Source organism: Hemiscyllium ocellatum, chromosome 13, assembly GCF_020745735.1.
Source record: "Hemiscyllium ocellatum isolate sHemOce1 chromosome 13, sHemOce1.pat.X.cur, whole genome shotgun sequence".
Classification (NCBI taxonomy): domain Eukaryota; kingdom Metazoa; phylum Chordata; class Chondrichthyes; order Orectolobiformes; family Hemiscylliidae; genus Hemiscyllium; species Hemiscyllium ocellatum.
In genome coordinates, this window is record NC_083413.1 from 49,203,191 (window position 1) to 49,216,672 (window position 13,482).

General features: G+C 38.4%; 1 protein-coding gene across 1 annotated transcript; it reads left to right on the forward strand.

Annotated features, from left to right (window-relative positions):
• Positions 1–288: 288 nt before the first annotated feature.
• LOC132821332 (vomeronasal type-2 receptor 1-like) lies at positions 289–12,377 on the forward strand. The gene is made up of 5 exons (XM_060833916.1): positions 289–573; positions 3,982–4,824; positions 7,565–7,792; positions 10,672–10,795; positions 11,458–12,377. The coding sequence occupies exons 1-5, from the start codon at positions 307–309 to the stop codon at positions 12,375–12,377; spliced, it is 2,382 nt and encodes a 793-aa protein (XP_060689899.1). The 5' UTR covers positions 289–306.
• Positions 12,378–13,482: the final 1,105 nt, after the last annotated feature.

Below are 13,482 nucleotides of genomic sequence, written 5' to 3' on the forward strand. Positions count from 1 at the left end.
ATACCCAGGAGATGGCACAGACCCAACAGGTGATGGCAGACCAGGCTGGCAGATTCAGGTGGTGCAGCCTCCTCTGGCAATCCTTCTCGATCTCCTCTTTAAAGTAGGGGCAGATAGGGGAGTCCATTACATTTCTAGCTGACATTCTTTGATGTCAGTTTATCCAGGCTAAGTTCCTCCTCATTCATTTTATATGCTGCTTCCAGGTTGAGCACTTTTATGTTCAAATTTGAATTTTTAAGATTATGTTAATTATAATTACTGCCAATTTTGCTTTCAAGCTTCAATATTAGGACCTATCGATGGATGCAAGGAATGATTTTCGCAATTAATGAAATAAATAATGATCCAGCACTCTTACCAAACATAACGTTGGGCTATGCCATCTATGATACTTGCTATAATATTCCTGCAGCTATAAAGGATACATTTGCTCTGATATCTGGACAGCAGAAATTCACACCAAATTACCAATGCCAGTTAAATTCTTCCTTATCTGCTGTAATAGGTGCCTCAACATCAACAATCTCAATAGCAATGGCATCAATACTTGGGATTTATAATTTTCCTCAGGTGAGCGGCAATCTTCATAGGTAGATAATGTTTAAGTAGGGAACTGTGCTTCCATAATTGTACATTAAAGAGATAGACTGATTACAACTGCAGCTCTATTGATTTTATACTGTGATGTCTAAAGAAATAACTAACTGAAAGGAAGCTTTCACAATGTCCCTGATCGACCAATTCAAAACAAACATCTGTTAGTTATTAGATGAGATTGATAAGGATCTCTTGTGTTAATATATTGCTGTTAACTTAAACTTGACATCACCCAAAACTTTGCCACTTTTGTCTTCAATGTCAGCAATCCTGTTCACCTATTATCCTTGTACGATCTAATTTATATTGGTTTAAGCTTAAGCAACATCTTGATGTTAAAATTTTCAACCTTGGTCTGTCCTGGCTTCATCCCTCTCTATATTTTTAATCTTGTCAGTATCATATATTATTTTGTAATGCTCCCTTGAATTGTGTTGGGATGTTTTATTAGATTAAAAAGGTTATATAAATATAAGTTTGTTGTCATTGTCAAGACAGGTGTAGTTACAATGCTTTTCTTTGTTCATTATTTTTGATTAGGTTGTCAACATATTTGAAAAGATCTGGTACAATTTTAACTTCCTGTGGGTTTTTTTTTGGTGAGGGCGGGGGGGGGGGGGGGGGTCACTGATGGCAGCTAAATAAAGGCAAACTGAACTTGTGGACTCACAGTTCAGGCTTGGATATTTTTACTCCCGGGTCTCATATGTGTGCATCAATTTTGTTTCCTTCCTGAAATGGGCATGAACCCAATCAGATGCATATGAATTCAGGAACCAGATATCCCCACCAGTAGCAAAGGAAGGGAATTTTTTAGATGATTCTAACATGAAGAAAGAAGAATAGTCTATGTCAAGGGACAAATTCAAAAGTGACAGGACACCAGGTTATAGTCCACCAGGTTTATTAAAAATCCCGAACTTTTGGAGCACTGCTCCTTCATAGGTTGAAGACTTCACCTGGCAATGAAGGCGCACCCCAAAAGCTGGTGTCATGTGATTTCTGACTTTGTTCACCTCAGTCCAACACTGGCATAGCTACATAACCTCAAGGCAAGTTTTGTGGGGCTTGGAGAAGGTGTGGTTTTACATTCATTTGGCAGAATAGCTAGTCCTTTTCACTCAGATACAAGTTAAAATTAAAAGTCCCATTGTTGTCATGGGGTCACAATGTGAATAAATTAAAATTTTTAGGCTGCTTCCTGGAGGCACTCAGACACGTAACTGCACTTCCATGCCAGCAACTTCTTCACAACAGGCTCATCAGTTCACATGAAATATTAAACAAAGGGAATTTTGCATTAATGTTTACAATCTTACAAATTATAGAGAACAGGGGCAGGCCATAATTTCACTCCTCATTACAAAGGCTGCCCAAAACAATATTGTGCTGGGGGTGGCACTAATGAGCTCAGTGGGGGATCTGCTCTTCTCAGTGGAAGGAAACCCCATCCTTAAGAGCTGTTGAACAATGTAATTGGCCAACGTATTTTGGTGTACCAGCAGTGTCAGAACTCCCACAAAGAAAACAGCATGGATTCCAGAGTCTGGTGAGTCCAGGCATTTGGGCAAGATGGGATTGGCACTCAAGGGAGTGGTGGGAGGTGAGTCAGGCTTTGGAATTTGTGGAGGAAAAGCAAAAAGGGGATACCAACTGGTAAGGTAAAGGTGTTCCCCATTGTGAACAAGGAAATTCCCTCATGAGGTACCTTCCCCAAAAACATGGACGTACCCACCTTACATCTCTAACTGTACTGTCAAATGGGTAATGTAATATTTGGTCTCTGGACCTGAAATGTTATCTCTGCTTTCACTCCACGGAGGGTGCCGGATCTGCTGAGTTTCTCCAGTAATTTCTGTTTTTGATCGTGAGTTAATGTCAGTTTTGCAGCCCAATGCCATCATGCCAGATTTTCCACATGCATGAAATGGTAGGGGGTTGCGGGGGAAGCATGGTGGCTCAGTGGTTAGCACTGCTACCTCACAGTGTCAGGGACCCGGGTTTGATTCCCGCCTCGGGTGACTGTCTGTGTGGAGTTTGCATGTTCTCCCCATGTCTGCGTGGGTTTTCTCCAGGTGCTCCAGTTTCCTCCCACAGTCCAAAGATGTGCAGGTTAGGTGAATCAGCCATGCTAAATTGCCCATAGTGTTCAGGGATGCATAGATTAGGTGCATTAGTCAGTGGTAAATATAGGGTAGGAGAATGGGCCTGGTGGGTTACTGTTCAGAAGGTTGGTGTGGACTTGTTGGGCCGAAGGGCCTGTTTCCACACTGTAGGGATTCTGATTTCTGTGAATTCTGGCCCAATGAATCATTTTTCATATATTTCTAAATAAAGGTCATAATTAAAGTTTAATCCATTTTTTAGTCTTCAAAATATTAATGTTCTATTCTCATTCCAGTTATAAACCTCCACTTAGCTGAAGCAAAAACCAGGAAAATATAAGCCCTGCACAAGATTTTAACAGTTCTAATATAATCAAAGTGTATAAAAATATTTGAAACCAGAATGCAAAGTCAAATTTCAAAATCAAATATTAAACAGAAATAAAGTTCCTTCATTATTATTCTAATTATTTTCTTCTTTAATTCAACTGTGTAAATGCTGCAATAAACAAACCAATTCCTTGAGAAACATATTTTTATTCTGCTTTTGATTTTCAAAAATTAATTTATTTTAATGTCTATCCTTTACCTAGACATTCATTTCCTACTTACCTTTTTGCGAGTGTATCTGTGTTGTCTATAAAAGCTTAATGAACTGGAGGGTGGGAATGGTGAGTGGGTGTAGAATTTAAGCTAGTAAAAGGACAGAATGTAGTTCCACTGTCTCACTGTGAAGAGTGACATAACTCACTCAAATTTACCATTCTAACAACAAGCTATTAACAGTGATGCTTTTTGAGACTTATGCTGATTTCATCTCTGTAGGATGAAACTTGAGTATTTGCAATATGAAAGAACAAACTTGATAAGATGTCAGTATGGTTTCAATCTTAAGTTATCAAAGATGGGTCCATCTCCATCATTGTTGTATTTGGATCATTCAGCAAATTCAAATACATTCCTTCTATTCCATTGGGTTCAAATTGGCAAGTATTTACAGTTGTAGATTTAATACTGTATAATAAAACACCCAATTAAAAAAATACCCATTGCCAAATTGATATTCAGTACTTGTAGCAAATATGTTTCCATGACACGTTTTCATGCACTTGTGTAAATCTTAATCCGAGTCACCCATCGACAGGAACCTGTTTGCAAAAAAACCCGAAATATGCAACACCAGAATTCTGTAAGCAGGGAGCTGTATCATGTTAAAAATAAGACCTGCATTAGTTTAAGAATGCCTCTATTAATTATCTTTTTTTGTTTTCCACAGATTAGTTACTTTTCATCTATTCCAGTTCTCAGCAATAAAGAAGAATTCCCATCCTTTTTTCGCACAATGCCCAGTGATATGTTTCAGTCCAAGGTTTTTGTTCTTTTGGTGAAGCACTTTGGTTGGAAGTGGGTGGGAATATTAGCAGACAATGTTGATTATGGCATACAAGCAGCTCAGATATTTAGAAAAGAAGTAGAAAGCCTTGGTGTGTGCATTGCCTTTTCTGAGACAATTCCAATAGTGAAGTCTAGAGAAAAATATCTTCAAGTTGTTGACGTAATAAGAATGTCATCTGCAAGGGTTATAGTTGCTTTCTCTTGTGACACTAATATTGTTCCTTTACTTGAAGAGGTTGTTAGACAAAATATAACAGACAGAACGTGGCTAGCAAGTGAAGGTTGGAGTACATCAGGTCCACTATTTATTATAAAAAAAGAACACACTAAATACTGGACTGGAACAATGGGACTTACACTCCCTTTGTGTGACATTGAAGGACTTCAGGAATTTCTGTTTCAGACGAATCCAACTAAAGCTGTCCATGATATGTTTATAACAGAACTTTGGGAAGAGGTATTCAATTGTTTATGGTCACCTGTAGTACAGGGAGAAAATAAGCTGCAACCAAACATTAGTCAGGAAATCTGCACTGGGCTGGAAGATATGAGGGCTGCTAATCACTCCTATACAGATGACAGTAACTTCCGAGTGTCCTGCAATGTGAACAATGCTGTTTATGCAGTCGCTTATGCCCTGCATGATTTGCAGGCCTGTGAAAATGGAAAGGGACCTTTTGAAAATGGAACCTGTGCAAGTATACGTGATTTTGAACCTTGGCAGGTTAGTTGAGGTTTTTTTCTGGAATTGTTTCTCTTATCATTTGCACATGTGATTTTATCAGTTAAAGTTTTAAAGCCTTGCTGACAGATTTTAAATCTTTGTGGGGGGAATGGTTATCTGTTCTGTAGATGGAAATGAAGATTTGGAGAATGATTTTTGAGAAACAGCCTCCTCCATCTGATCCCTCTCAGAAGTGTTTTGGCGGCCAGATTGGATGTTGGCTATTTCCGAATGTCTACAGCTCTCAACCAGTGGTACACATTGGTAAACAAAGCCTGAGTGCGTGTTTAAGGATGCTACTCCCAAAAATGGCAAAGCACGTTCAGCTCTGTTTTCATCAATGATGCAACAGCAGGCCATTTTATAAAAATCATTATCAGAGTCAACATGGCTTCACGAAGGGCAACTCATAACTGACAAATTTATTAAAGTTATTTGAGGAGGTAACAAGTAGGATCCCAAAAGGGGAATCAATAGTTGTAATGCATTTGGATTTTCAGAAGACATTTGATAAGATACCATGCACTAGGCTACTTAATAAGATATGAGCCCATGGTGTTGGAACGAATATATATATCAGCATGGATAGAAAAATATCTAACTAATAGAAGAGAGATTTGGGATGGAGGTGGGTGCATTTCATGATGTCAATCTGTAAATGGTGGAGTACCACAGGGATCAGTGCCAGGGCCACAATTGTTTACGATATATATTAATGGCTTGGATGAGGAAACTGAATATACAATAGCTACATTTGCAGATGACACAAAAATAGGTGGGAAGTCAAGTCTAGGACCAGAGGGCACAATCTCAGAACAACGAGTCACCCACTTTAAACAAAGATGAGGAGGAATTTCTTCTCTCAGAGGGTAGTGAATCTGTGGAACTGTTTACTGCAGAGGGCTCTAGACACTGGGTCACCAAACACATCAGACAGATTTTTAATCAGTAAGGAAGTCAAGGGTTATGGAGACAAGGCAGGAAAGTGGAATTGAGGATTAAAAGATCAGCCATGATCTCATTGAATGGTAAAGCAGGCTCAGTGGGCTGGATGGCCTACTTATGCTTCTATGTGATATGGTCTTATGGTCTTAATGAACTGTCCTGCTACTAATACAACTTGTGTTCAGATAGCTCATTTAATATAATAAAACATAGTAAGATAGTTGCTGTGGCATTACAAACCAAATTTGAAATGGAGTCACATAAAAAGAAATGCAGATAACCAAAATACATCAAAAAGAAGAGTTTAAGGAGTGTCTTGAAGATAAAAAGTGAGTTGAGAGACCGAGGCTTGGAATTCCTGAGCTTAGGGCCTTAACAACTGAAGACATGGTCACCAAGCAAAGTAGAAATGGGAGGCGTCGTAAATGAATTTGAATAGTACAAGGCACAGATGAAAGTCTCAGCAGCAGGAGACCTGAGGTGAGATGGAGTCGGACAAGTTATAGGCTTTAATGATATTACTGGTATAGGATTTAAAGCTCCTCTCTGGATCGAATATTATATCAAGATTGGGAACAACCTTCTTTAATCTCAAGCAGTTGTTAGAGAAAGGGACTTTGGGGAAGAAGTGAAGTTTGTCATTGAGACTGAACACAATTGTTTCAGTCTTTTCAATATTCATTTAAAGGAAATTTTAACCCATTTAGTACTTTGAGGGACTGCTGGAAGTTAATCAGAAATTGCAGTCTATGACATACCGGTTTATATTGTTGCAGTGTGAAAGAAATGCTCCTTTACCAGGTTGAGATTTTTCTGGTTTGTGTATTAACATGGGTCTGGGGGCAGTGTGGTGGTGGGGGGGCCGTGGGAACTCCAGGGCATCTCTGATGTGACTCTTATTTTGCACATCTTTTTCATCTTTTTTGTTTTTCAAGAAAATTGCAGTGCCAAGCATTCACATTCTCCACAGACGCTGCCTGACCCACTGTGATTTGCAGCAATCTTTGGTTTCAGTATGGATTTGAACATCTGTAGCAATTTCCTCCTACCTTCACATGGGGAAACCCATTGTGATGCTGTTAGTGAGCTTCACTTAAAACTTGTTTACTATAATAAACACAACATCTAAAAGAAAATGAGAAGTTAACAAGTTGGGTTTAGTGTTTACTTGCAATCATTAGGAGAAATTTGTAAAGAAGCATGCAAAATAATTTAAATGGACATATTCTGAAAACTAGCTTCCTGGTAGTAACAGTAGATAATTGTATCAAGGGTATCAAAACATCATAGGTGAAACTAATATAAAGAAGCTTTTAAAAATAGCAGATACAACCAATGGCAGAAAATCCATACAGAAAGTTGCATGGAAGTTAATTGGGTGAAAAACTAATGTGACAATTTTCAAACCTAACTCTTAGTTTTTGTTCAGATTTTTGATGAAAATCAGTTGGAAAGAAAAGGCTTAAATTTCTCAAACAAACATTGGTGAAATGGTTCTCACAAAAATCATGTTAAATTTTTAAAAGAAAATTACGACATGGTCAACAGAAGGGCTTAGTAAACAAACAACCAAATCCAAGATTTTTAATGAAGTCTATGTCAGCTATCGCAACATTGAGATCAAAACAATGCCTTTTTAATAGATAATGGTGACAACCGTTTTTAGAAATAATTGTTTGAAGAGGAGAGCCAATTGATATTGTTACATATATGTTATGTATATTGCTATATTGATTCTTCTTTTTGCGGTGTGATTGTGTTTAAAACTGTTTATTATTGTACATTTGCCTTATAGCTTCTACATTATATGAAGAAAGTCAGGTTTATTGACCAATCAGGGAATGAACGATATTTTGATAAAAATGGTGATGTTTCAGCTGTATATGACATAATAAACTGGCAAGTAACCGCTGATGGTGTAATTAAATTTGTGAAAGTCGGACGTTATGATGCTAGAGCAGCTCCAGGACATCAACTTACCATTAAGGAGAAGGATCTCATTTGGAATACTGGTGAATTAGAGGTATGTTTATTTACAAGAGCCCAGGTTTACAGAACAGATATAGAAGTATTTTAAATGAATCTCTGAGATTATACACGTTTCTTACAAATTTGAATAGCTTGAAAGATCTAAATTAGAAATCTTCCATATACCAACATTTACTACTCAACTGGTGGAACACCAGATGTAGGATGTGTTTACATCTATTTGCTCAATAATTTCATTACAGATCGTTGTGCTTCAAATTCAGCACAAGTAAGGCCTTACACTTCACAAATAGCTAACTGAAATTGAAAGCTACAGCTTTAAACACATTAGCTAGATTATTTCCCACAATTTGCTGATTCGGTCTTGTAGCCTGGCCAGTGAGATTTGGGTGCAGCCCATGATAGACTGTACACATGTCGCATGGAGTGGGTCACATTGTATGCAACTGACTTTATTAATTAGAAAGTATTCCATATTAATCTGTGATCATTGATATCATATTCTAGACATCTGCGCCAGGTTACCTCTGAGCTGCTATGATGCCTAAGTCCTTGAGAACTTTTATGTTTATGCTTCATTTCAAGGTCCTGATGCCTGACAAGGATGGGTACTGGGAGATGAGAGCTACCTTCGGCAACCATGGCTGATGATTCCATTACACAAGTTCTTGACTGAGATGGAGCATAGATACATTTTTTGATCAGTACCATAATGCAATAGATGATTGACCTGCTGAAAAGTATATTCCTATGCTTGGATTAGTTTGGGGAGGGAGGGGAGGGGTGGCTTGGTGGTATACTCCAGACAAGGTATACCACCTTGTGGTATACTCCTAGTGGTATACTCCAGACAGGGAATGTCACCTAATCCTTGCTTGCATGCTGTGTTCTGGACAACTGGAAGAGGCAGGAAGGGTATGTGATGGACTCTGAAGAGTTAGGAGAGCTAGGGCAGACTTCCAAGGAGGCAGATGAGGATATTGAACCGGAGAAACACCAGCTTTATGCATAATAGTGCATAGCAGTGTCAGAAGCTGTAAAGCAGACCGAACTCTGTTGATGCCTGGTTCCAGTGGGTGAGAGCAGGATGCAGTGATCATCTGTTGACTTCCTGATGTACTGTAAAGACAAAGCTTCCTTGCAAGAGTTGCACCTGAAGTGAATTGACCAAAGGCAGACTCAGAAACAGCAGTTATTGCTTCACCTGTCAACTTGCACATTGCCCCGCCCCCTGAGTGAAATGGCAAGCAATGCATCCAGTAACAAGGGTGCGGTCCTCTGGTTGGCAGCAAGTGAAGGGGTTGGTAGCTAGGAGGGAAGCAGCTAGGAGGGAAGCAGCCAGGAGGGCAGCTAAGCGGATAGCCAGAAAGCTTTATCGTGGCATGTTACTTTATCACCACAAACTGCACACATGCATGTAGCCAGCAGCCAGCAGCCATCCTGGTGTTGGTAAGATACACTCAGCACTACACTGACACCCAGTGAAACAACTGAAAATACAATGCTGTCTTTAGATTTCATGTAAAGTAATGTAAATACTGATTTGATTTATTCTTGTCACATGTCTCAAGATACAGTGAAAAGTATTGTTTTGCATGCTAACCAGACAAATCATACCTTGCATAAGTATGTCAGGATAATAGAACTGAATCCAGAATATAGTGTTACAGAAGGTCAGACAAAGATCAGCTCTAATATATGAGAGGTTCATTCATAAGTCTAATAACAGTGGGGAAGAAGATGTTCTTAAACCTGTTATTTCGTGTTTTTAAACTTTTGTATCTTCTACCGAATGGAAGAGGGTGAAAAAAGTTATAACCCGTGTGGGGTTGGGTCTTTTATTATATCAGTGGGAAATATAGACAGAGTCAGAGGAAAGAAGATTGGTTTTCATAATGGACTGGGCTGCTTTCACAACTCTCTGTAATTTCTTGTGGTCTTGGGGAGAGCAGTTGCCATACCAAGCTGTGATGCATTAGGATAGGATGCTTTCTATGATGCATCTATAAAAATCAGTAAGTCATTGTGGACATGCTGAATTTCCTTGGTCTTCCTTAATAGAGATATTGGTGTGCGTTCTTGACAGTAGCATCAATGCAGATGGACTAGGATAGATTGCTAGTGATATTTACTCCTAGGAAGTTGAAGCTCTCAGCCACTCCACCTTAGCACCATTGATACAGACAGGGCATGTCCTCTACTTTGCTTCCTGGAGTCGATGATCAGTTCCTTCATTTTTATGACATTGAGGGAGATTGTTGCCTTTACACCATGCCACTAAGTTGTCTGCCTCCATCCTGAACTCTGTCATGTCATTGTTTGAGATCTGACCTACTATGGTGATGTCATTATCAAATTTGTAAGTTGAGTTGGAGCTGAATTTGTGAGTGTATAAGGAGATCATAAGGCTCTGAATATGCAGCTTGTAGGGCACTGATGTTGAAGATTATTGTGGAAGAGATGTTGTCACCCATCCTTACTGATTGCGGTCTGCAGGTCAGAAAGTCGAGAATCCAGTTACAGAGAGGGGAGCAGAGTTTGGAGATTATTTTGGTTGGAATTATAGTGTTGAAGGTGGAGCTAAAGTCAATAAATAAAAGTCTGTTGTAAGTCTCCTTCTTATCCAGATGTTATAGGGACGAGTGTAAGGCCAGCGAGATGGTATCTGCTGTGGACTATTGTGACGGTAAGCCGATTGTAGTGGATCAAGACAATTTGGAAGGCTGGAACTCATGTGTGTCACTACTAATCTCTCGAAGCACTTCATAATGTTGGATGTCAGAGCCACCAGGCTCTGAAATGAATTGAGATGCTAACTAAAACCACACACATTAACAGTGTACTAAACAAGATACAAGAAACATTATTTCAGCTTAAATTTATTGTGTGCTATTGTCTTTTTCCATTGCCAAGGTTCCCCATTCTGTATGCAGTAAAAATTGCAAATCAGGAACTCGGAAAAGAGTTCAGCAAGGACAACCAATTTGCTGCTTTGACTGCATTCCATGTGCTGATGGAGAGATATCAAATGGCACAGGTAAACTTACCTATAATCAAAATAAATTTGAACTGGCAGCTTGACACACCCTATACATGTACGCTGTGACCTGAATTAACAATGTCTGTGAGTCACATGTTTTATATCCTGTTATTTGCTCATTAGCATATTCTCTTCTTGATTCTGAAACAAAAATCTGAACTCTGACTGCAGGCAGAAGAGTTTCCTCTTGATGAGAATGATCTGTAACTATGAACTCTGACCATTTTAACTTTTGTTCTATTTCATGTTCAGCTCCTCAGAGCCTCAATGAGCAGTGTAGTAGGAAGGTTTATAGATGGACATATTGAGGCAGATGCAAGGAAGTGACAAGGGCCCCATTCAACACCTCTGACCCGGTTAAATACCACCACTTCCAAACATGCCTCAGGAAAGACATGAAATTTTGCTGGTTATGTCTGGTTCAGATTGCTAAAATGATGCTAACTCAGAGATTTTCTTGATAGTTTTGACATAGTAATCAAATCACAACAGAAATTGAAAAGAACAATAAAAGCCAATGTGGAGAAATTATCCACTTTCTGATTATGTCAGGGATAGGTTTGTGCCATACGATGTCAATTCAGTTATTTCTTTTAAAAGCTATAATGAAATTAAATAATAGTTTTCAAATTATTTGATTTTGTTTTCATGTTTCACAGAATGTTTTCAGTGTCCTGAGGATTACTGGTCAAATATAAATAAAGATCAGTGTGTACCGAAGGAGGTGGAGTTCCTGTCTTTCTATGAACCATTGGGGAGCGTTTTGACTTTTTTTTCAATATTAGGGGTTACTATCTCTGTAACTGTTATTCTGATATTTATAAAGTTCATGAATACGCCCATTGTAAGAGCTAATAATTACGAGCTTAGTTTTCTCCTCCTATTTTCTTTAATGCTGTGTTTCCTGACTTCTCTTGCATTTATTGGCAAACCTTCAGTTGAATTTTGTGTCATCCGTCAAATAGGATTTGGCATCAGCTTTACATTGTGCCTATCATGCATCCTTGTTAAAACTGTAGTGGTGGTATTGGCTTTTACAATGACAACACCCAACCAAAATGTATTAAAACACTTCCAGCCCATACATCACCGTTTGGTTGTCACGGCCGCAATGCTTATTCAGATATGCATCTGTGTCGGGTTTTTGTTCTCATTACCAATTGCTGTGGAGAAAAACACAAAGGCTGCAGTTGGAAAAATAATTCTAGAATGCAGCAAAGGATCTGAACATGCGTTATTTGGCAGTTTGGGATATATTGGATTCTTATCTGTTCTTGGTTTCGTTTTGGCATTTCTTGCTCGAAAATTGCCTAACAATTTCAATGAAGCAAAATTTATCACTTTTAGCCTATTTATCTTTTTTGCTGTATGGGTATCCTTCCTACCAGCTTACTTCAGTAGTAAAGGAAAATATTTAGTTGCAATAGAAATATTTGCCATCCTGTCCTCAAGCTTTGGCCTTCTTGTTTGCATCTTCTTTCCTAAATGTTACGTTCTTTTACTGCGGCCTGAATTGAACACAAAACGTGGTTTGATGGATCGTGCACATCTAACTGCAAAATCCACCTCCAAAACTTAAGGTCCTTCAAACCTACTGCTTTGAACATGCTTTCAGTTACCCTCATAATACTTTCTTTAGTTTGGTGTCATTTTTCGTCTGATTATGGATCTGTGAACAGCTTTGAATGTAAAAAGTGCTGTACTTCGTTCCCCATTTAAACAAATTCTTGGGCCCTGAGATAAAATGCAAGTAGAATTTCAAATAGTTGTGCTATGTTATTATAATTGAATTATTCATACAGAAATAGAAAATAGGTAAATTAAACAGTGACACTAAGTTAGTTTCTCAGCCCTTCAGAAATGATAACGTTCTTGAACTATTTTTATCGTAATGCTTTCCATTTGTCTATTTGACACTTTCAAAAATAAAATACATATTCTGAATTGGAAATTGTTTCATTTCTTCACTCTGTTAGTAATCATTGTCTAAATTGTTTTAAGGAGGAACTGGACAACAAGAAATTTTAATTTGTCAAAAACTTTCCTCATACAGTGGGGCAGATCTTAATTTTATACAATGACAGACAATGCATGTTGGTGAGTTGACAGTCACTTACTACTCTCTAGACTTTTATTTCCATTGATTTCAATGATTGTCCTACTCTTATTTAAGAAGGAAAGGTGAGCTAGAGTAGAGAACTACAAATCTGTTAGCTTGACATCAGTAGAAGGGATAATGTCAGAATTTGTTATAACATAGAAACTAGGAGCAGGGTTAGGTCATTTGGCCTTTTAACCTGCTCTGCCATTTAATATGACCAGGCTGATCCTTTATTTGAATGCCATTTTCTTGCTTTCTCTTCATACCCCTTGATGCCTCAACAATCTAAAAAAATCATCTCTTTCTTGAATATATTCAATAACTTGGCGTCTGTAACTCTCTGTGGTAGAGAATTCAACAGATTCACTACCCTTTGAGTGAAGAACATTTTCTTCATCTAGTCTTAGAATGTTATAGAATCCATTCTAGATAGATGCCATTCAGCCCATTGAGTCTGCACTGATCCTCTAAAGAACATCCCAACCAGATCCATAACCCTGAATTTACAATAGCTAATCCACATAGCCTGTACATCCTATTACCCCATTATGAGGCAACTTAGCATGGGCAATACACCTAACCT